This window comes from Ambystoma mexicanum, chromosome 12 (assembly GCF_040938575.1).
Source record: "Ambystoma mexicanum isolate Mex_15411 chromosome 12, UKY_AmexF1_1, whole genome shotgun sequence".
Taxonomy (NCBI): Eukaryota; Metazoa; Chordata; class Amphibia; order Caudata; family Ambystomatidae; genus Ambystoma; species Ambystoma mexicanum.
The window spans coordinates 226,620,446-226,641,905 of record NC_090936.1 but is presented as its reverse complement, the minus strand read 5'-3'; the positions used below and the strand labels follow the sequence as shown (position 1 = coordinate 226,641,905).

The window sequence follows — 21,460 nt, the reverse complement described above, 5'->3', positions numbered from 1 at the left end:
AATGAGGGATAGAAGACCCCAATTTTGCAGATGAACTTTTGTCAGAAGGACTGGCCTTATTTTGTCATCTGTTTGCACTTTTGGCGCTCACAGTCTCACCTCTACAGACTAAAAACAGTAGTCACCCCCCCATCCACACTTATGGCAGGAGACATGTGCACCATTCCACGTGCAGTTTAGATTTTGCTCTTGCACTCCATTTCAGCTCGATCATGAGGCAAGGCATTTGTTTGCTGTCCTCCATAATATCTCGGTTTATTTTTAATGGGTGTGTGCAGTGCCTGAGTTTATGTGAACAGCTTAACTGTGGAGCTGGATGGAGCCTCTACATTGGCCCACAGAGACCTTTATCTGTATAAAGTCCCAATTCTGCACTAGACTTTTGTATGTATGACTTTGGCATTGCACAATAGTTTTTACTTTGCATTTCTAAGGGTGAACAGCAGCTTTTTCTTTAGATAGTATGGATCTCCCATGGCTCCCCTCCTCCATGAAATTGGAAATGTTTAGTAGGGGAGGAAGGAATCCCGATAGCCTTCATACATAAATGTACAAATGTCGGTGCCGCTGCCATCCGCAGTGAGGCACGTATATTCTATAGGGTTTTGAGTGTGTGAGATGCGACTCTGCGCAGCACTTTTTGTATATTGCACACACAGGACCCCAGTGCCAAAAATCCCTTTCATGGATAGCAAGCACTCCAAAGATCCACACTTTGGAAAGTGAAGGTTGTGTGAGGCCCACTGTGTGGAAATGGGCCATGAACTCTCCACTGAGCAGCTCAAGTGAAATGTGAGCTCAGCACTGCAGATACAATCAGCTTTCGAGCTGCTGGTCTCTCTGAACTTCCTTTGACTTTCCTGTAAGATGCTCAAAACCTGGCTCCCAAGTTTTTTTGTCCTTTTTTCTGTCAGCCTCACACTCGCACTTTTGGGAGCCTGAGAGGGGTTGCGCGGGATCTCTTTCTTTTATTCCAGGCTGTAGGGAGGCTTTCGTTCGCCTCATTCTTTCCGATCTGATTTCAGGGCCTGCCTTGTTAAACTGCCTTCCTCAATTTCGGTGACGTTTCCCAGCCATGTCACACGATATGTCGGACGAGATTTCATTCCCTTCCGCGGGATGGCTTTGCATTGCGGGCCGCACTGTCATGGATGGGTCTATCTTGGACGGGGGATCCTTCAGTGGCGATTACTGTCAAATGTGATCATCGCCTTCTTAGTATCCACTTCATACAGGGGGCGAACCTAATAGGTGCTGAGACTGCGAAGAGTCCAACAGCCGCGATAAATAGCCTGCGTGCCCCTCTATTTCAATGTTTGTCTGCATTGGCTAAGTGACTTATCTTTATGAAGTGAGAATCATAGGGGCGCGCTCTCACAGCGGAGGCATGCGCGCCTCTCCGATTACTCAGAGGATTGTCCTTGCACAATGCTGCACGGTCAGGCCTTGAAACTTCCTTAATAAGTATAGGGACAAGGCAAAGTCACAAAACAGGGAAGACTACCTACTGTGTGTACAATGTCCGATATGTGGAACCAGAGGTGTCGCTGGGGGTGGGGCTGAGGAGGCTACAGCCCCGCATCTTTTGGTTGTAGCCACGATAGAAGCTCGGGGGCTAGAAACAAAAGGCTAGCTAGCCCTGAGTCCCGACATTAGTGTAGCCCCAGATCTTTTACAGACCTTGCAACACCCCTGTGTGGAACAGGTGCCCTGCCGTATGCCCCACCTCGGCCGATAACACATAAACCGTGCAGCGCTACACTGCTATGTGGAACTGCCATTTGTGCCCTAGCTAGAAATGCTGGAGTGAAAAACTCACTGCCACAATACTTTTCCTCACTGGAGATATGTTTTCCCTGCTGTGCAAATGCTGCTGGACAATGTATACATCAAGGGCCTCACAGCCCAGCTTTGCATCAGCGTTTTCTATGGCAACATTAATTTCGTTAAAGGTTCATTGAATGTGAATGCCGATGTAGTGTAGAAATCTCGCGAGGAAAAGTGTGAAGTTAAGTTCTCAAGTCACGCTGATTTTTAATTTAAATTTATTTAATTTTAATTGTTTTTTTATAACTTGACTAATACTGTACCTGTGTTCGGTTTCTAAGCACGGATGCGGGATTCAAACCTCTGTTGCCATGCGTGGTCCTGCTTCCAAGACCAGTGCGTTGCCCCTGTGCTATCCTCCGTTCAAACCCACTGTTCACAAGGGTTTTCACATAGGCATCTGGAAGCACAGGGGCTCATCCCGCACGTTCAGGCATCTTAAATAATCCCATTGGTTCTTCAATATCAAAATTCACTGCTGTATTCTGTTTAATAAAAGTCCCCAGAATCTATAGCTCCATGAGCTGGTGTGTTCTGGTCAGGATGTCCCGGCTTGCCTTCTCTCATGCTCCTCATATTCATATGGCACAGTTTTGTCCATGTGCAACAGTGTATGTCTATTTTCTCTTCAAAGGGCGACCACACCCTTTTGTTAACTTCCACTTTAACTACTTTCCTCAAATGTTAAATTCTTTTCTCTCTGAAAGATTACCACACACCCTCTGCTGTTGACATGGTATGTGAACTTGCAACAGTTTCTCAAAAGTAATTCATCGTTTGTTTATTTCTCCTCAATATGGGTTGCCATAATCTCTTTCTTGCCAGCATAGCATTTCAACGGTATCAGGTAATAATATCGCCATATATATGGTCGCCGTAAATAATATCGCCGGGAAAATGTCGTGGCGATATTATTTAGGTGACCATACATATGGGGACAGGGGCAAAAAAACGTAAAAAAAAAAAAAATGGGGTTGCGGGGGTGTCCCCCGCATGTTCCATGCAATAATGTCGCCACAAAAAACGGCCATTTTTCGGTGATATTTTTGCATGGCGAGATTTTTGTAGCGACATTACATGGAACCATTTCAACTTGTAACATTTTACTCAAAAGAAAATGTCCCTTTCTTCTCTGTCCAAGAGTTTACCAAGCACTGTTTTTTGTCAACTTGGCATGTAAGCTTGCCACTGTTATTTTGTTAAATGTTACACTGTTTCCTTTTTATCTATCCCAATGTGATCCTCCCTCACATTATTTCTACTTGCAACTGTTTTCTCAGTTGCCACAGCATTCTCAGAGTGTCTCTCCCATTGCGGCTCATAACGTCAGCAAGGATCGACTCGCTTCAGGTAGTCAATGGAGCTCTTTATGAGTTCCCCGGTATCCCGCTGGTAATTCTTGCAGGATACTGGGGAACTACCATACCATCTCTGCCGCCTGATATCCCACTGTTACTGGATATTACCGGCGCTGGATACGCTGTTAACTCCCCAGTCCATGGAGTTCCATAGGACTCCATGGGATGAGGTTGCCAAATCACCGAAACTGTTACTAACGGTGCCGGAGATTCAGGCATTTATTTGCCGGTAGGGGCCTGATATGTCAGACCTGCCAGTAGATCAGAGCCCCTACCGGTCGACTTGTGGTTTGCCGGTCCTCAAAGGTGCTGGTATAAGTTATTAACAGCACCTTATTTCTGTACCGGTAAACTTGTAATGAGCCGGGACTGTCTCTACTTCTGTTCTACATACCAGAGTTCCCTACTTTTCACATCCCTGTGGCACCAAGGCTGACATTGTGCTTCTAGACTCTTTTTCCTTTGGTGTTTGCCTTAGCTGACCTTCCTGTGAGCACCATCTCTTGGCATCCATGTCTGGTGCCTTTGTTCCAGGTCACCTTGACTCCGCTGTTGGTGCCTCCTCTCCTCCTCTCCTTCTCCCCCTGACTCTACGTGCGCAGCGCAGATCGTTTTTCTCCCTCTTTGACTGCTGTGGTCTCCCGTGGCCAGCTTTCAATATCCACCTTCAAAAAGACACACACACACTGGCACACACCCGCACACCTCTCCTCCACCCCACTTTCTCTGAGGTGCGTTACTTTCCTGCCACGCACAAATGTATCTGATCTGAAAAAGACTGCACTATATCAGTAAATTGCTGGTGACGCAGCTCAGAGACGTAAGCAAATCGCGAGCAGCCTGCAGGTTACGGGTAAAGCCCAGTATGACCTGCTCAGCTTTTTATCATTCTGACGTTGAAATGATGAGTAGTATTGGGCCAGGCAGTAATGACACATTTTACTTACAGCAGTCCAAATGTGAAAAACTGGTAGCAAACAGAATATAAAAACAAATAAAAATGCTTTAAAAAGCTGGAAAAAACAATTTGCCACTGAGATTGCAGATTGCTGGCTCCTCTTTTTCATGTGACATATGTAGCTGCCCCTGGCATCCTTCTCGATATGTGTCGAAGTTATCGGGATGCTCGTGCGCAGCTCGTGGGACCCCCCGGGTGGTTCCACCTCGTTTTACCAGCAGTGAGACACATCTACGCATGACTGATGTGATTCACTCACTCTGCCAGCCAGAGGTCAGAAGGATGGAATGAGTTCATTCCCGGTTAATCTCTGTGGGATTAGCACCATTCCTGCATGGACTAAGGCGGCCCGGGCGGTTACTATTTTGTGACGCTATGCACCGGCTTGTGGAATGCCTTTACCGCTGAGGGCTACAGAACATAAACTATCTCCATCTGCTCAGAGAGGCTTGTGGTCATGCAGTGAGAAATTAGATCAGCTTTTTCAACTGGCAACAACATCCTTCACCTCCTTTGATTCAACTTCTCCACCCCACACGGATGCTTCACTCCCTTACTGTGAACTAAAGGAAATGTTACGGGGGAGATTTGTTAGGTAGTTGGGCAAGCTCGGTGGGCTTTGCTGTATGTAGTTGTGCAAAGTGTCATAAAGGCAAATGGCAAAACATAAGTGGGGATGGCTGCAATGCTTGGAATTAATCTTAACCTCTGGCACTGCTCTGCGTAACCCTCCAGACCATCGTTCTTTGCCTGCCAAGCCACTAACGAAGGGGAAAGACTTCTTATTAAAGGGGCAGTCCAGCCCATACTGCTGGGTCACATCCCTTCTGCACGAGATCACAAGCATCCCCAGACATGTTTCAGCCTTGTTGGGCCTCATCAGTGAGGAGTAGCCTGGGTCTCTAGGCCCAGCAGGCGCATGATCCCACGTCTGTAATACCCGTCCCACTTGGGGTGACTACAGCAAAACACAAAAGGTGATGGCTCGATGATATAGAATTAATCTTAACCTCTGGAATTGCTAAGGCAAATGGGACTTCCTCTTTTGCATCCAAGGATACATAGAAAACCATGTGCAAATCCAATCTTGAATGTTTGCATAGTTGGGGTGGTACTTCACATTAATCCTGGAATGGGTGAAATGTATTAAAGTGGTCAAGAAAGCAGAATTTACCTTTGCTTTTGAGAGGTTGGTCTCGTTGGAGGCGCACCCTGATCCCTTTGTAGTTATACAATAGAGGCCTGCAACCTTTGGCATTCTGGACGTTTTAGACTACGAGTCACATGATCCCTCACCTTTGAATACACTGGCTAGGACTCATGGGAGTTATAGGCCAAAAGATCTGGCGTGCCAAAGGTTGCAGACCCCGGTTTTACAGTGTTGGAGCATGCTGAGCGCAGGGAACTGAGCTTAGCACGGCCTACCAGTATTAAAAACATTTGGAAACAACATTTTCATATGGTTGAACTATTTGATTGAAAAGGTGCTTTAATGGTGCTGACCAAAATGGACCATAAATACGCAAGGGACAGAACTAGTAGACAGAGTTAAGGATGACGAAGTGCACAAGCAATTTTAACTTGGTTTAAATTCCCAAGATTTTTTGTTTATTTTATTCCAGCAAAAATGCTATATCTAAAAGCATATTAAACATTACTTACAACACTATGGCCCATTCGTTTTACCATTCGTTCACATTCATACAATTCTCATCAATCTTTCATTCCACAATTCATTTTTTAGAAAAATGGTTTATAAAAAACAGTTGACATCTGCTAAATGGACCATATACATAAAATGGACACGAGAATTTGAAGACCTTGAATGCTGGACTTGGCTTTCACTCTCTATGTGGATTTAACGCATGACTCCATTCATTATACAGGATTCCTGTTTCATGCATAATATTCACTATAAGGATGTCTGTGCAGCACCATTTCAGTGTAAAGCACCCCCTCAAGTGTGCAGACCCTGGTTGTTCCAGATTCGCTCATGGTACTTGCTGGGGCCATGAATCTGCTCATGTTCTGCTTCTGGCCAAAGCTACTTATCGTGTAATACCATGGAGCTCATTTTAAATGTGGTGTAGTGTAAATCTAGTGCATAAACGTCATGAGTAAGACTTTTCCACATTGGATTTGCATTAGACCTCATTTTCAGTCACTTGAATGGTGGCGAGGCTGAGCCGATCATAAATGAAGAATCTGTCTCACCCTTCCTCTCCACCATACACATACTCCAGCATTTGCACCAACATGCATTTTCATGCCGGCACAACTTCTGTGGATACCCTTTGGAATCCACCTACATTTCACATCAAGAAAAAGAGACGGATTTCATGGGAGTCAATTGCAAATGCTTCCTACCAAGGCTTAATGGCAAGTGCCATGGTTTCATCCTGCCTTTCAGGGAGGATCCAGGGTTTATGCTGCCCCTTGTTCTTCAACTGCACTGATGAACCTGCCTCCTGACCCCACTTCCATGGCTTGACTCACACCATTGTGTCTCTGGGGGTGCATGTGAATCTATCAACCTTCCCTGGGGTCTTCTCATGCTGTCCCCATCCTCAGAAGCTGAATTCTGAGCCGAGGTGATGGTGGAATCCTGCATTGTTGACTACTGCTGACCACAGCGTCTTTGTGTTTCTGCTCCTCTTGTTGAGACCTCGAACTGGGGGCACCAAATCTTTAATAATCGTTCTAATATTCATGGAGTCCCTCCTGCACCGTGCGTTAATGTTGGCACCCAAAATGGTCACCAAAAAAAGTGTATGGTGATTGCTCTTGGAAACCACAAAAAACACCTTTTGCAGAACTGCTTCTTGGATCCAGAGTAGCATTGCCCTCCTGACTCTCTGGTTCTACTGGCAAGTACTTTGTTGACCTGGATCTCCCTCGAAGTGGTGCCCCGCCCATTCCAAAGGTCTCATGTAGCCAGAACCCCAGAAACTGCTCCTTCAGACACCTTTTCGCAAAAGGTATTTTTTACCATCAAAGGCCTGCCCAAAACTACACAAACTGGTTGCCCTGCACCTCTTTAAACATTATTTACTATCTTAGACAGGAACATCATTTTATTTGCCTATAACTGCATTTTCTGCTCAAGGAGAGACTATTTACTGAACTTTTGAGAACTCTTGAAAACATGCTTCTTGCCTGATACAGTATTGCACATCCATTTTGAAAGTTTACTTACCTTTTAGTGTAGTGGTTTCTCACTTGCATTTTCTATGCAATGAATATATTTTGATGAAACAATTGTTTGGCAACCAACCTTCCATTGGGTATTTGCGAAAAGTATTTAGTGCATGTGTTAAATTCCCCCTTCACCTCCTGATTTGTAAGTCTTGGCTGCTCTGCTACTCTGCCACAAAAAAAGAGCCTGGGGTAAACCTAAGGGAGTCACGTGTACCTAAGGTAGGAAGACACAACGACATATTTTGATCACAAGGCTTGAGAAAAGTCTGCCCAACAATCAGTCCCCTGAGCTTGTGACACCATTTCCAAAGCTGTATTGCAGATAGGTTGACTGTAGAATGTTGGGTCTGAGGCTGGGAAAAGAATCAAACCATTTTCAGCAAACAAGGGTGTGAGTTGGGAAGGTGTCCTTGCCCCACTTCACTTTTCCCTGTTTGTGAAAGATATGTCAATTGCAATCTCACAGTTAAAGGCTGATGCCCCACTTGGGAGTTCTGAAAAGTTAGGAATATTTACTTCTCGCAGACAACGCAGTATTAACTTCAAAAATAACTTCTTGGTTCTTAGTTACAGCATCAGTAGAGTTTAATTAGTGAAACATGTACTTCTAAGGGCCTAATAATGAATTCGAGTAAAACACAATGTGTGTAGTGTCACCTCGGGGAAAACATAAGCTTCCCCTTGAAGTAGAGGAACAAACGCACAACTTAGATTACTTTGGTGTACAAAGTTGCATGTAATTGCAAGTAATTGAAAGTGAGATGTCCCTTGCTCGTCATGGTGTTGTGGTAGGACGTTTGTCCATGCTCTTTCACAGTCACACCAGTTCCCTGCCCTTGACACATACAGAGCCTAATCAATTGCTGCAGCTACCCGGGAAGAAAAGATTTGGTGCATAGATATGTGCTGGTAACTGTAGACTAACTCCCCAGTGATCAGACCAAGAAAATACAACCAACTAGGGTAAAAGGCTCGTTGCACCCTTTTTCGAGAAAAGCAAGAGCTTTTATTTTGTATAAAAAATGAAAAGGCGCCAGGGTATTAGGAATCCACTGCCATAGAGCTCTCTCTCTCTAAAGAGAGAGAGCTGCGCACAAAACTCAAGTTATAAACACAAAAATAGTCATTCATGACACACTCAATATACAGTACTAATCCCCCACCCTCGTTGGCTACCACCTATATACATGTTAATAGTTACATATAGCTCATTCTCCAATTGGTTCCGCTGTCTTCTCTTCAATCTTCACCACACATGGGTAACTTCCTCCATCTTGAAACACTGCAAAGCAATTGGTTAAATTCGACTGGCACCACCCTACCTTTGATCCTACCCACCTGATATGCAACTGATCATCAACATGAACTCGGCAGACAACTTTGAGGTCAGTCTGGTCCTTGCAGGCAAAGCCGTCCTTTTATCATCCCAGACACATTGGCACCCTCATCATGCCTTCTCCATTGTATGTATCACTCTTCCCTCTCCCTGACACAAATCATAGATCATGTCGTTTTCCGCTTTCCCCTGTTGTCAGTTCCCCTCCCAAGAGTTCCACTAATCAATCCACGCCATGAAGGATGTAAGGCTTGTATCCCTACACATCTGGTAGTTCAAATAGAGGGACCACCTTTCTGGGGGGCGCATGTGCCCTAAATCTTTAGTTCCTGTTTTGGCAACCCAAGGCTTCTGCCCTAGCCCCCATGAGCATGGCCTTTGGCTGGGGCCGCAGCCCTTCGCTTGCTTGGCTATGCACATTCCTGCCTAATTAGTCAAAGGACCTAACAGAATACATTTATGTGTGGGTGTGCGTACATGTACCTTGCCATGCCTGAGAATATAATGATGGTGCCTCGTTGTTCTGTGTCTCCAACACGGCCTGTGAGCATTCAGGTCTCCCATGAATGCAGCACTAATTCATAAGCTACTGTATTATACACAATATTAACGCAATGAAAATGCTTATTCTTTGCCCTAGCCGATTTATTTCCCTCAATAAGGCTCCCACCTACACCGTTCCTCACACCTTCTCCATATTTTAATATAGTTTTTGCAATCTAAAGTGTTTGGGAAGGGCAGTGATCTGGACATGCATCCCAACACAACTAAGGAAAGTATGCTCTTAAAGAAACTTCTAGGGCTCCCAATCAGTAAACCTGGAACCTTCTTCGTTTTTGAATTGGGATATATGGGCATTAATTACACCCTTACAATAAAGATGTTGCTGTATTGGTTAGAAATGTGGTCCTTCCCTTTTACATTGAGTGTGTGGGGGCGTCAAATATGTTCGAAGGGTCTGTGGAGAAAACAATTTCACTTGGGCCCAGTGTGTGGGGGCGATTCCTTGAGACCTGGAGTTGTTAAGCCTCTGAAGTAACCCTACATTGATGTACAAGCATAGCAAAGTATAGGAAAAGTCTGCTTTTGATCAATGGTATTTGCAGGACCTGACTATCTGTGGTAGGCAGGATGGCTTGTTCTCACATTGCCAGTCCATTAAAGACATTGGGCCTCATTACAAGTTTTCCGGAAATAAGGGTGCCGGCAGCAATGTACTGGTACGCTTTCCTGACCGCCAAGCTAAGAGTCTGTCAGTAGGGGCACGGAACTCCCAGCAGGCCTAACCTGCCAGGAATTGAGGCCGCAACAGGCAGTGTTTTCACTGAAGCACCAGCACCGTTCGAACCGGTGCCGGTGATTCAGTGATCCCATTGCTGTGGAATCCTGTGGGACTTCCACAGGAATGGGGATTTACCGTTCTGACACCTGCCATAATATCCTGGTGGCACCAGGATGTCAGGTGGCGGAAACAGTGTTACGGGGCTGCCGGTAACCCACTGCCTACCGGTGGGTTTTACTGCAACCTTGTAATGAGGGCCAATGTTGGGTTTGAGGAGTAGTTGGATAATGTTAAACCTTTTTTTATTTGTGACTCGTTTCACTTGGCTACGCTTGGGCCCATGGCAACTTTGTCACTAGTCAAAGGGTGTTCGGCCTAACTGTAATCACTACCTGAATGTCATGGAGGACAAAAACAGGTTCCTTTTACCTGCCATCAATTTAGAAAGGACAAGCACTCTTGACCTAAGCCAAATATGATACATTTTAGTACAGTACAAATATTTCCATAGTTCATACATATTCACCTAACCCTTATTCACAACTGACAATCATATCCATGTGTACTACTTTATATGCTCTAGTCAATTTATACTGGAATACAAAAGGAATTGAAAATCAGAAATTCATCAATGATGTTTTAATGATGCTAGAATATATTGCCATTGTTCGGAGATTGCTCATACGGTAGTAGCTGGAGATTTAAATTTGCATTGTTTTGACCACAATAAGCCACACGAGCAGATAAGACGGGTACCTTGGGAACACTTGATGAAATCACAAGATTTGCAGATGTTAAATGGTACTGGCACTTATGATTGCCCCCCACAGGCGACATGGTTATGAAGAGGTTTAGAAGGTACAAGTGATTACATATATGTGGACAGTGGGTTACTTTCTTAAGTCAAATTGAAAGAACAGCTTGCAGTGACCATAAAATGCTATGTGTGCAGTGGGCCTCTACTCCATGACATTCGAAGCCTAGTAGACAAAAATGGTCGGGAACAATATTTGCTAATAATAGCATTAATCGAATGAGGTGGACATAAAAATCAATACTGCGACTGGGCTGTTTGTTAAATGGTGTTTTTGCCCACCCCAAATTCCATCAGGCCACAAGTTCATCCATTTATTATGATGTTATACACAAATGTAGCTCTTGTAACACAAAACGGAAAGCTAAGATTCATAGGACTCAAGCATTTGACATAGTAGTCAAGAATAGGAAAGCAGTTTTCTGTCAAGAAAAACGTGAGGCAGCAAAGCTTCCAATAAGTGTTTGTTTGTTTTTGTTTATTTATAGGGCGCCAGAAAACCCTTGGGTAGCTGGGCGCACAGAATAACAAGAATGCTTAGAACTTGGTTACAGGTTGCATATTACGGGTTGTTGGTAACATAAATTGTATACAGTAATTACATTATGTACATTCTATACATTATATACAGTAAATACATTATGTACGTTTTACATGTAAGAGTGGAGGGGTACGTGTGTCATCAGATCAGAATGCTCAGGGTCACCGGTTTCAGAGGTCGTTGCGTCAAAGCCAGGTGCGGGTATGGTGCCTGAAGCTGTTGTAGGGCTGGTCCCTTCTTAGTTCAACTGGTAGGGCGTTCCAGTGCTGGGCTGCTTGCACAGGGAAGTTATTACTTCTGTTTTTTTTAGTCAGAATCTAGGGGTTTGGAGGCAGAAAAGGTTTGCTGTTCTGGTTGGTCGTGCAGTGGTTTTTCTTATTATTCTATCCCTAAGGTCTGGGGGTGCTGCATCGCTCAGACATTTGAATGTTAGTGTGACAATTTTGAAGTTGATCGTATCGGTAATTTTTAGCCAGTTGTATTTCTCCGCACATTCGAGATCTGCTCTCTAGCTGGGAGGTTCAGGGCTGTTCTGAGCGTGTTGTTTTGTAGGGTTTGAAGTTTATTGATGATGTATTTACTTGTGCCTGCATAAAGTGCATTGCTGTAATCCAGTTGTGAGAGGATTAGTGCATTGGCTAGGATAATGCAGCTAGCTGGTGAGAGGCAGGGTCTGCATACTTTAATAAGTTTACCGGTATAGGCTGTGGATGAGGCCAGGGAGTTCACTTGTTTCCTTAGGGACAAAGTGGAGTCCAAATAGAAACCCGAGGGTTTTCACCTCTTTGGCGACGGGGATTATATTGGCATCGTTATTAAAGGAGCTGTAGTTGGAATCGAGTTTTTTTAAGTTGTTAGGTGAGCCTAGAATGAGGATCTCTGTTTTTTCATCATTCAGGCAGAGGCCATGGGTTGCCATCCATGCCTGAATGAGGGTGTAAATGTTGTTTACTAAAGCTGTATCCGTAGTTAAATTGCCCGAAAGGGGGAGGAGGATCTGGGTGTCGTCTGCATAATTTGTGTAGGTGACACCCAGTCTGTCCAATTTGTCGAATAGAGGTTTAGTAAAGATATTCTACATCGTTGGCCAGACACACAAGCCCTGTGGGACTCCACATGTTGTCTGGATAGGGTCTGCAGATTCTAAGGTGGAGAAGACTTGCATGCTTCTGTTGTCGAGAAAGGATTGGATCCAGGCTATGGCTTCACTTGAGAAGTGGGCAACTGACGCTAGGTATTTGCAGAGTACTGCATGGTCCACTAGGTCAAAAGCCGCCGACAGATCAAGGAGGAGTAGCATAGCTGTGTTTCCTTTATCGTTGAGCTTATCAATTTGGGCTTTGAGATCTATAAGGGCGGTCTCAGTGCCGTGTTGCGGTCTGAAGTCCGATTGACGAGTGCCGAGGAGTTGGTTGGTCTCCAGGTATTTTTGGATTTGGAGATAGGCTACTCTGTCAATTATCTTCAGGAGGAAAGGGACAGTACTGATGGGCCTATAGTTGGTGGGGATGTAGGGGTCTAAGGTTTGTTTTTTAAGCAGGGGGAGAACCCAGGACTCTTTTAAGCTACTTGGGACGGTGCTAGATGAGAAGGAGGCATTGATGAGTTTAGTGACGAAGGGGGCAATGTCTCTGGTGGCATCCTTGATTATCTGGGCCGGGCAGTAAATCACCTTTGCAATTGGATGTTTTTAGTGAGACAATGATTTTTTCAGTTTCATGAGTGGAAACTTTAGAGAATTTGAAGGGTGTTAGGCTAGGTTTGAGCGTGGGCGTGGGCATGCTGGGAATTTCACTAAGAGGGAGCAAGGCTTTTTTTATAGCAATTTTTGATTGTAGTGTTTTTACTTTATTTGCGAGGGCATTTTGGATATTGGTACACCATTGCTTGTCTTTGGGTATGTTATCAGGTGGTGGCCGGTCTTGGGACTGCGCCAAATATGATAACTCTTAATATGGTGAAGTTTAAATATATTAATCGTAATCAAGCCTTAAACACGGCCTTTGTGGACTTTCGTCGTGCCTTCGACTCGATCAATCGCCAGTTGCTTTTCTCCAAACTGAAGCAGTACAGCTGTCCACCTTCTCTTTTGACAATAATCAAAAACACACTCGGACACTACTATCCAAATAAGGCTATCTTTGGAAGGGCTTCTTTCCTCTAGAATTAAGACAGAAAGATGTGTGATGCAGGGGTGAATCCTGGCCTCGAGCTTATTCAATTTATTTATTTTGGGTATGCGAGCTGCCTTTGTTGACATCTTGAATGATGCCCCCAAACTAGGTTCCCAAAAAAATATTTGGATATTATATGCCAATGATTTGGTCCTTCTTTCCCAAACTCCCCAAGGCTTGCAAAATCTGCTTGATCGTCTGCATAACTATAGCATTAGAAACAACTTGATAATCAATACAGAAAAAACACAAGTTGTTATATGCCAAAAAAAGCAAAAAAGAATACACCTAATTTAAGCTGGTCCTTGGGTAAGCAAAGGCTTTCGGTTGTAGACAATTATAAATATCTAGGCCTGCTGTTTGCAGATGCTCTAGTGACTCTATCCATTCTCTGATACTTGATGCCAAAATTCGAACTTTAGCCTCACAAGCTACCATACTGATGTGTAAGTATGGTAAGTTCACCACTAATCATTTAATTACTTTTTATTCACAAAAAGTGAGTCCAATAATCACATATGGTTCTGAGACACTATTGTCTAAACCAAGAAATTACTGGGACCAATACGAAGGAAGATTTTGGAAATCAGTCTTCAAACTTCCGAGATGCACCCCAATTTCACTCATACGATATGAATTGGGTGCTATCTTGATATATTGCCAAGGAATCTGGAAGATGTGTGGCTTCTTCAGAAAATGTTTGATAGGAGTGTCAGCTAAAAATATATTGAATTCTATAGCACACTATCTTCTAACTTCATCAGACAAATTTCCCAATACTTGGTATAAATGCGTCTTAGCCTCTTTAGATGAAGCAAATGTAATGTTAGAACTTTTGATCCTAAAACCAGCAAAAGCTAAGCTAGCTTTCTACCACCAGCATTGGATTAATACTCAAAACCAATGTAAAAAGTATGTAGACTATTCTGTCTTATATGGTCATAAATGTTTGGGTTCCATTGAAAAGTATCTTCAAAGATGCCCATCGAGCTATGTTAGAACCCAATTGCTGAGAATAGGTCTGAATTTGTATCCCACTAATGAAATTCTTGCTAGACGGGGGATTGTGTCAAAAAAATCAAAGCTGGTGTCTCTATTGTAATAACACGCAGAAAGAATCCTTAGCTCACTTAGTAGTTGGCTGTCCTGCGCTAACTACTCTACGGCAAAAATATTTTAAGAACTCACTACAACTCTTCTCTGTTATTATTCAGAAGAGGAAATTTGGAGTCGACTACTGACCAGCTGTTTCACATCAATACACATTGCTTTGGTTCAATTTATATTGAATGTATTTTATTGTAACTATTGAATCATTTTGGATTTGTATGAAAATTTGAAAGGTTGAAGAATTCAGCCAAACAAATAAAAAAATAAAAATAAAGATACATTTTAAAGCACAGTCAGTTAAAAATGCTTTTGTAAATTAACAGACAGTACTAATACATGCATTTTGGGTGGCCAATTAATTGAACTGGAAAAGGAAGGCAAGGACCAAGAGCCTTGGCTCTAGAGAGCATTATTCTGGTTGATGGAGTTTCATGAAAGGAACACGGAGATTTCACAATGCAGCATGGATGCAATGTTGCCTTGGTAACGGACATGCTATCTATGTCTGATCCAAAAATGGTCGGAACACTTTATGCACCCTGGAAACGTAAGGTTAATAAAAGGCATATTGGCTGTGGCGATCTATTCTTATGATTCATTTATTTTGCCTTTTTGATTATTCAAAACGTTTTATGAATCAATTCATTGTAATTTGTTCTTTGGTGCAATGCTGGCTTTACGGGTGAAGGCCCGATATAAACTGTATCTGAGGATGGTGCAAGAAGCATTATCAATACCATTGTTTTGATAGATCTCAGTGAGTGGATAAGAGTCAAGCGGCTTCATCACGAGTCGGGCGGTAGCCCTTAAATGCGGCAGTAACACTATTACTGCTGCATTTAAGGGGCTGCCGAAACATGAGTCTGGCAGCATTTACCCCCAGCTCCAAGCTAGGGGTGAATGTGCCGGAAAAATGCCCATTTTTAGGCACAAATTAGTGCTGCGCTATTAATGCTGCATTGGGTCCAATGGACGAAATGGGGAATACCCATTAACGCCCAACCCTTGACCCAGCGCTAATAGCACCGGACCGGTAACGCTATTAGCGCGGGCAGTATCCCGGTGGCAACACCACCGGGATACCGCCCAAATCGTGATGAGGCCCAAGGTCTTTTAAATAGAATGCACGCTTTTCCTTTGCATCACTCTCAGCATCGGGAGATATAGGCTAGAGGCTTTTCAGACTCCTTTTATTTCTTTTGCATAAAACCAAGTGGGATGCGTTGTGATGTTAGGTGATAGGAGTTTGTCATGCTGAGCCCTACGAGTCATGCTCCTGTTGCATTGCATTCAAGTACCCTTAGGACATCCTGCAGGGTTGTCTAGATCAATGCCAGAGGTTATGATTCACCCAAATCCTTCAAGCTATCACTCTTCTCTTTTGCTAAAGCACCTATAGAGAATCATCACACCAACAGTGTGGAAGCCCTGCACGTGTTCTCACGAGTGAAAAGGTGCCTTTGTGTGGATTCAAAGCGAAACAGTTGCAATGATTGAGCTCGCGACCCCCTTTTACAGATGGACACCTCTGCCATTACTGGAAAACTGTCCAGTAACTCGCAAGCTAGTACCATAAGAAAAGGGCGTGGAAAAAGAGATTAAACAAGGAAGATCAAGTTCTCTAATTGGCATATACCACATGATAGAGAAATGCAGAAAGATGTGTATCGTTGGATGCAACATTTGGGGTTGAAATGTCACCCCCTCGCTCCATCCCACCACATGTATGCAAAGTGTGGGATACTTTTTCTTAGATTGCAGACTGCGCTCTTTGTAACACATGCTCACCGCTAGCTCTGATCCGGCTCATTGCAGAGACCCAAAGGCAATGGGGTGCAATGTGAACTATAAAAGTGGCAGCATTCATTCCCTCACTGAGTCTTTCACTTTGTCACTTGCTATGTCATTCACTCTCCCCGTTCCTAGCACTTTCCCCCTTCACACGCCTGCTAACATTCTCTCTTGTCTTGATGGAAAATTCTTCTTAATTAGTAAGGCAATATGAGGATTTGCTGTACCTGTAATCATATGAGAAAAAGTGCCTCTGACCGTAAAGAACATGACACAGTTATTATAAGTCACAGAAGAGTGTCTTTGTAAGGTCACACAACTCAGAAGTGGCTCACTGAATCATTTCTACTTAAATTAGGTGGGCATTATATTCATTGATGCATCGGTGCCAGCCCCCAGTACCAAATGCCCGCTATCTGTTTTCCTTCTCGCTTTATCTGTATGCCTTTGATTTTCTGACCCTAACATTTGTTGGCCATTGTGTCTTTCCTTTCATCCATTTCTACTATATTTGTTATTTCACCTAATATCCCTTTCTGTGTGGTTTCTTTCTCAGCGTTACTCAGGCCTGTGCCTTCCCTTTAGCTGTTCTCTTTCTGCTCTTCTTGTCTTTCTCTATCAGGTTTGTTTGCACATTTTGGATCTATTTCCATCTCCTTTGCCATTCCTTTGTCTCCTCCTCCAGTTCTCTTTCTACTTTTCATTAACATAGTTTTTTCTCCTAGTCTCTTTTTTTCTAACCTCTAATTTTCCAGCATTTTCCTTTTTTTCACTCTTCTATCCCCACTTGTCCACGTGTGATTCACGCTTGCAAGCAGATACTTGGCAGGCATTTAATGAGAGACTACAGGTCACGGCAGCCGTCGCTGTGACCTAACATAAATCTGTAATACCTTATTACAGTTAGTTATTTCAAGAGCGTCCCATTTTGACAATTGGACTGTACCAAGAAAATTACATGTGGTTTATGTATCACTATTGCTGTTGTACATTTTTATAATGATATCACACTGATGACATATTCTTTGTGATGAAAACAGATTGAAGTGAACAAAGGAGCGGAATTTTCTCAACTGACTGAGTCACATTTAGAGTTTACTATTTTTGGAGCCATGATGCATGAGATCAGGATCCCAGACCTGGACTTTGCTTTGACCTTCACTCCAAGCAACAACAAATTCACTCTCAAGATCAATCCAAAGTTCTTTGTTCCAAAAGCCTATGGCCTCTGTGGTAAGTCAGGCGTCCACTTTCATTTTCTTGATTTGCTCTCCTTCTAATGTTATAAGTGGCAAGTCTGTTTAGGTACAACTAATAACATTCTTACTCCCTACGCGGTACAGAAACTCATTACAGCTTGGGAAGATGTAGCAGTGTGAGAGTTGACTAGTGCCAAAACACTGATCTCAACATATCTATTGTTGTCAGTAAAGGTGAGCAGAAGTGTGGAATTTTAGTTTCTGGGAATCAACAATTTGTTGGAAGAAACACATCCACCCCTCCACCATTCCACCTGCAGAATACTCTGTTTGGCATGCAGACATTTTGTTTTTAGGTGGTTTGTGCACCTGGAGTGTGAAGAGGTCAGCCAACTAGAGGTCCACAATGTTTGCGCCCTCTGATTGGCTGGAATTACTGGCATGCCAGCCAATCGCAGGGTGCAACAAATCCATACCTCCAAATTGAATGAATTGTTCATGCACCAGGTGCCCAACTCACCAAAAAACTAGCAACACGTTGCTTCTTCCCTCAGATACACACTCCCTGTGAATTTCATTCTGCAGGCAGATTGGAATTATGGGTGGGATCTGCCAAATCCGCTCCACCTGTGAACATTTTGCCCCGCCATAATTGTCCGGATCACACAGAGATTTTTGCAGTTTGGTGGTATTCGTCTTAATTGCTCCATTGTTATGGGTCTGTGGAAGGAAGACACCACGACTCTTCTGGTTCCCTTCGTGGACATTAATCTGCAGCCTGTCTGCAACCCGGATGGCAAAACCCTTTTTCTTTTTAGCTATAAGACCGTGATCACAGATTCACTCTGATCACGGAGAAAGAAATGCTTCCATATTGGGTGCCTTTTGTCATTAACACGGCAGTGAACTGGTGACTCCTAAAAGTATCCTCTAGTAACTCTCTTACTGGTGAGGGAGGAGGACTTCATTGGGTGTTTAAGCAAACAGTGCACAAATAGCCGGCCACCCAAATTATTCCTCCTCTTTATTCACCATGTATCAAAATGTACCAGATGGGTTAAAATAGCTGTTCCCTATCATGCAATAGAAGCAGCCAGAGCCTGAGTTGGAAAGAGATTCATGTATTTTAAGGGTCAGTTTGTAAGGGATAACACAAAGGCCCATCTGCCGCAAAGCCTCCCAATGAGCCAGCCTGGTCACCCGCTGCAGTGCAAAGGATCCTTGTTTCCTGACTCTGGAAAAATGCTGATAGTTTGCTAATACCTCTGAGCAAAATGTGTTGCTTTGCAAGGTTGAAATGTAACATGCGTACGTACGCCTGTGTGTGGTGGCCGTTTCTCAAATGTAGAGGTCGTTCATCCTCGGTTGGTGGATTGATAGCAATTTATTATGGCACTTAAAAAAAAAAAAACTATATTCATTAAAAAGTGTTTCCTTTTTTTCTGGGATTCTGTCCACTATGCCTTTTTTCACAATTGCCTTTTTTCACAATGCGTTCTTAATGAATATAAAGCCCATGGATAGAAATATCATGATAGCGTAGTTTATTGAAGTGTAGGTTCATTTTTCTGTGTACTATGGTTTCATCTAAATAAATTACTTTGCGGTAATTTACAAAGTGGTAATTTACTCTGAGAAGTAAATAAAGATGGGTATATTTATATGTACAGGGGAAAGAGGTATAGAGGGGCGCAAAAGGGTGCGGTAGTGTAGGAGGTGGGGACGGGGGATCCCTCCATTGAAAGAAAACCAAAGGAAATGACCATGAATTCAACTACTACAGCAAAGCAATCATTATGCCTAACATTTATAAAACGTAATCTCTTAGATGTAAGGTAAAAGAGCACAGAACATTTAAAAAAAAAAAAACACCAAACAAAACATAAATATGCCAGATACTTTGTAACAAGTGCAATAGATTTCAAACCTGAATCTCACCCTGGGACGATCAGAAGAACATGTAATCCACATGTTTTCCTAAACAGTTTGGAGATATTTCTTTGCGTTTACCCTTGTTGTCTGTCAGAGAGATCCGATGTTACCCTTGAAACCATGCCATTGTAGTTGGAATGCATCCCTACCTCCAGAAAGCCATATCGATTGTGTTTGCTGAGGTCACCTTAAGGGAGATCACTGCCTTTGGCTGTTTCCCCTGACTGCTCGTGACTTCATCTAATTTGCTGCCAAACATAAGGGCTTGTAATCTCACACCAAAGAAAGAGATGTCAATCAAAGAAGCCAGTAAATAACTGCACACCATCTATGAGTACTTTTATGATGTTGACAATGCAAAGACCACATCCTATTGTGCCAAGACAGAACCTCTGAATCTTAGAGCTGCAACTTCTCCAAGTCAATTCCCACCACCAGCCAAGGAGCAGGCCTGTCGTTGCCCTCTTTTAGGGCATTGCTGCTGCAGAGTTAAACCCGTGCTGGTGCGGGATCTGGGGTTGTTGCAGCGACCCAGTAGAGATGGTTATACTTTCTCTGTGAAACCTAACAGTCTGACATGTCTGCTCAACAGTTGCATCCACACTGCAAATATGTGGAATTGCATGGGCCGAAGACATCCCCCCCCCAGAGTGGGAGACACAGGGGCATTCTAATTTTGGTTCTGTAATCCCTGCAATGAACATAACATTTTGCCAGAAACGGCCTTATTTGGGAACCTGATAGGACTCTCCCAAACACCAGTGCCTAAGTGAGGTTTCTAGAAAGAATATGCAGACTTTTCTTGCCTAGGAAAGGAATGAGCAGAGAGGAACACAAGAACCCCTCTTTCCTCTCGTCTTGAACACAAACGGCCTCTTCCTGTGAGGGAGAACGTGAAGGGCGAGAGCATGTCAAGGCTTTATGAGCTGAACTGTACTACCACAACAAAACTCTGAAAAAACTCTTTGACACCCTTTGAAGTAAACCATGGTGCTCGTTTATAGTAGCGGGTTGATACAGGACTAAACTCTCCAAAGATGAGACAGTTCAATACAAACAGCAGCTCAAATCAGAAAACATCATCTCCGGACAAGAGAGTTTGCAGAACGTGGATGGTTGGATCACTTAACATGCATTGTAAGTGAGAAAAAGATCAGTCTTTTACTATCCTGCATGTCGTACCCAGAATTCATGAAGATATCTGGTGATCAACATGTTGTTAGAACACAGCAACTATTGATGCTAAACAAGAATTCATGGTCATAGTGTTAATGGCAAGATCCATTAAATCCAATGGCATTCACATTTCTCTTTTAAGAAGCTATTGAGTTTCAGACATTGGTACAACTGAAAATGTCGATTTATGGTTGGTTAGATATGCCTATAGAAGATCGAAAAGTCAGCAGTAACATACAGTGCAATGCATTGACTTTAAGCTCTTTTTTCTGTGCTGCTTTTGTCTTTGCAGGGGTTTGTGACCAGGTTTCTTCCAATGACTTCATGTTAAAGGATGGTTCCATAACAAAAGAGAGCAGCACTTTCATCCAAGAGTGGACCAAAGTAGACTCCGCCGGGCAAAAGTGTAAAACGGGACCAGAAGAAGGGTGCACTGCGCCAATCAGTACCAGCTGCAAGATACTGCTGTCGCCCATCTTCGAGAAGTGTCACAAAATAATCCCACCCAGTACCTACTTTGCACTGTGTGAAGAAACCAGCTGCCATGGGCAGGATGTGTGTGAGATTGTAGCCGCCTACAGCTACCTTTGCAGGATAAATGGAGCCTGCGTTGACTGGCGAACACCGGAGTTCTGTGGTAAGAATTTCACTTGTAGTGTGTTCACATGATGATCTTCATAAAATGACTAACATCATTTTTTTATCCATAGTAATATTGATAATTAAAAGTATAATGATGAGGAATTGAAACATTCAAGTGAAAT

The 21,460-nt window shown here is 43.3% G+C and overlaps 1 protein-coding gene across 1 annotated transcript in view; it reads left to right on the top strand.

Annotated features, from left to right (window-relative positions):
• VWF (von Willebrand factor) overlaps positions 1-21,460 on the top strand; it is a 1,005,270-nt gene that overhangs the window by 605,437 nt on the left and 378,373 nt on the right. The window contains exons 36-37 of the mRNA XM_069628335.1: positions 17,430-17,622; positions 20,989-21,333. Coding sequence (XP_069484436.1) covers positions 17,430-17,622; positions 20,989-21,333 — 538 coding nt within the window. The remainder of the gene's footprint in view (positions 1-17,429; positions 17,623-20,988; positions 21,334-21,460) is intronic.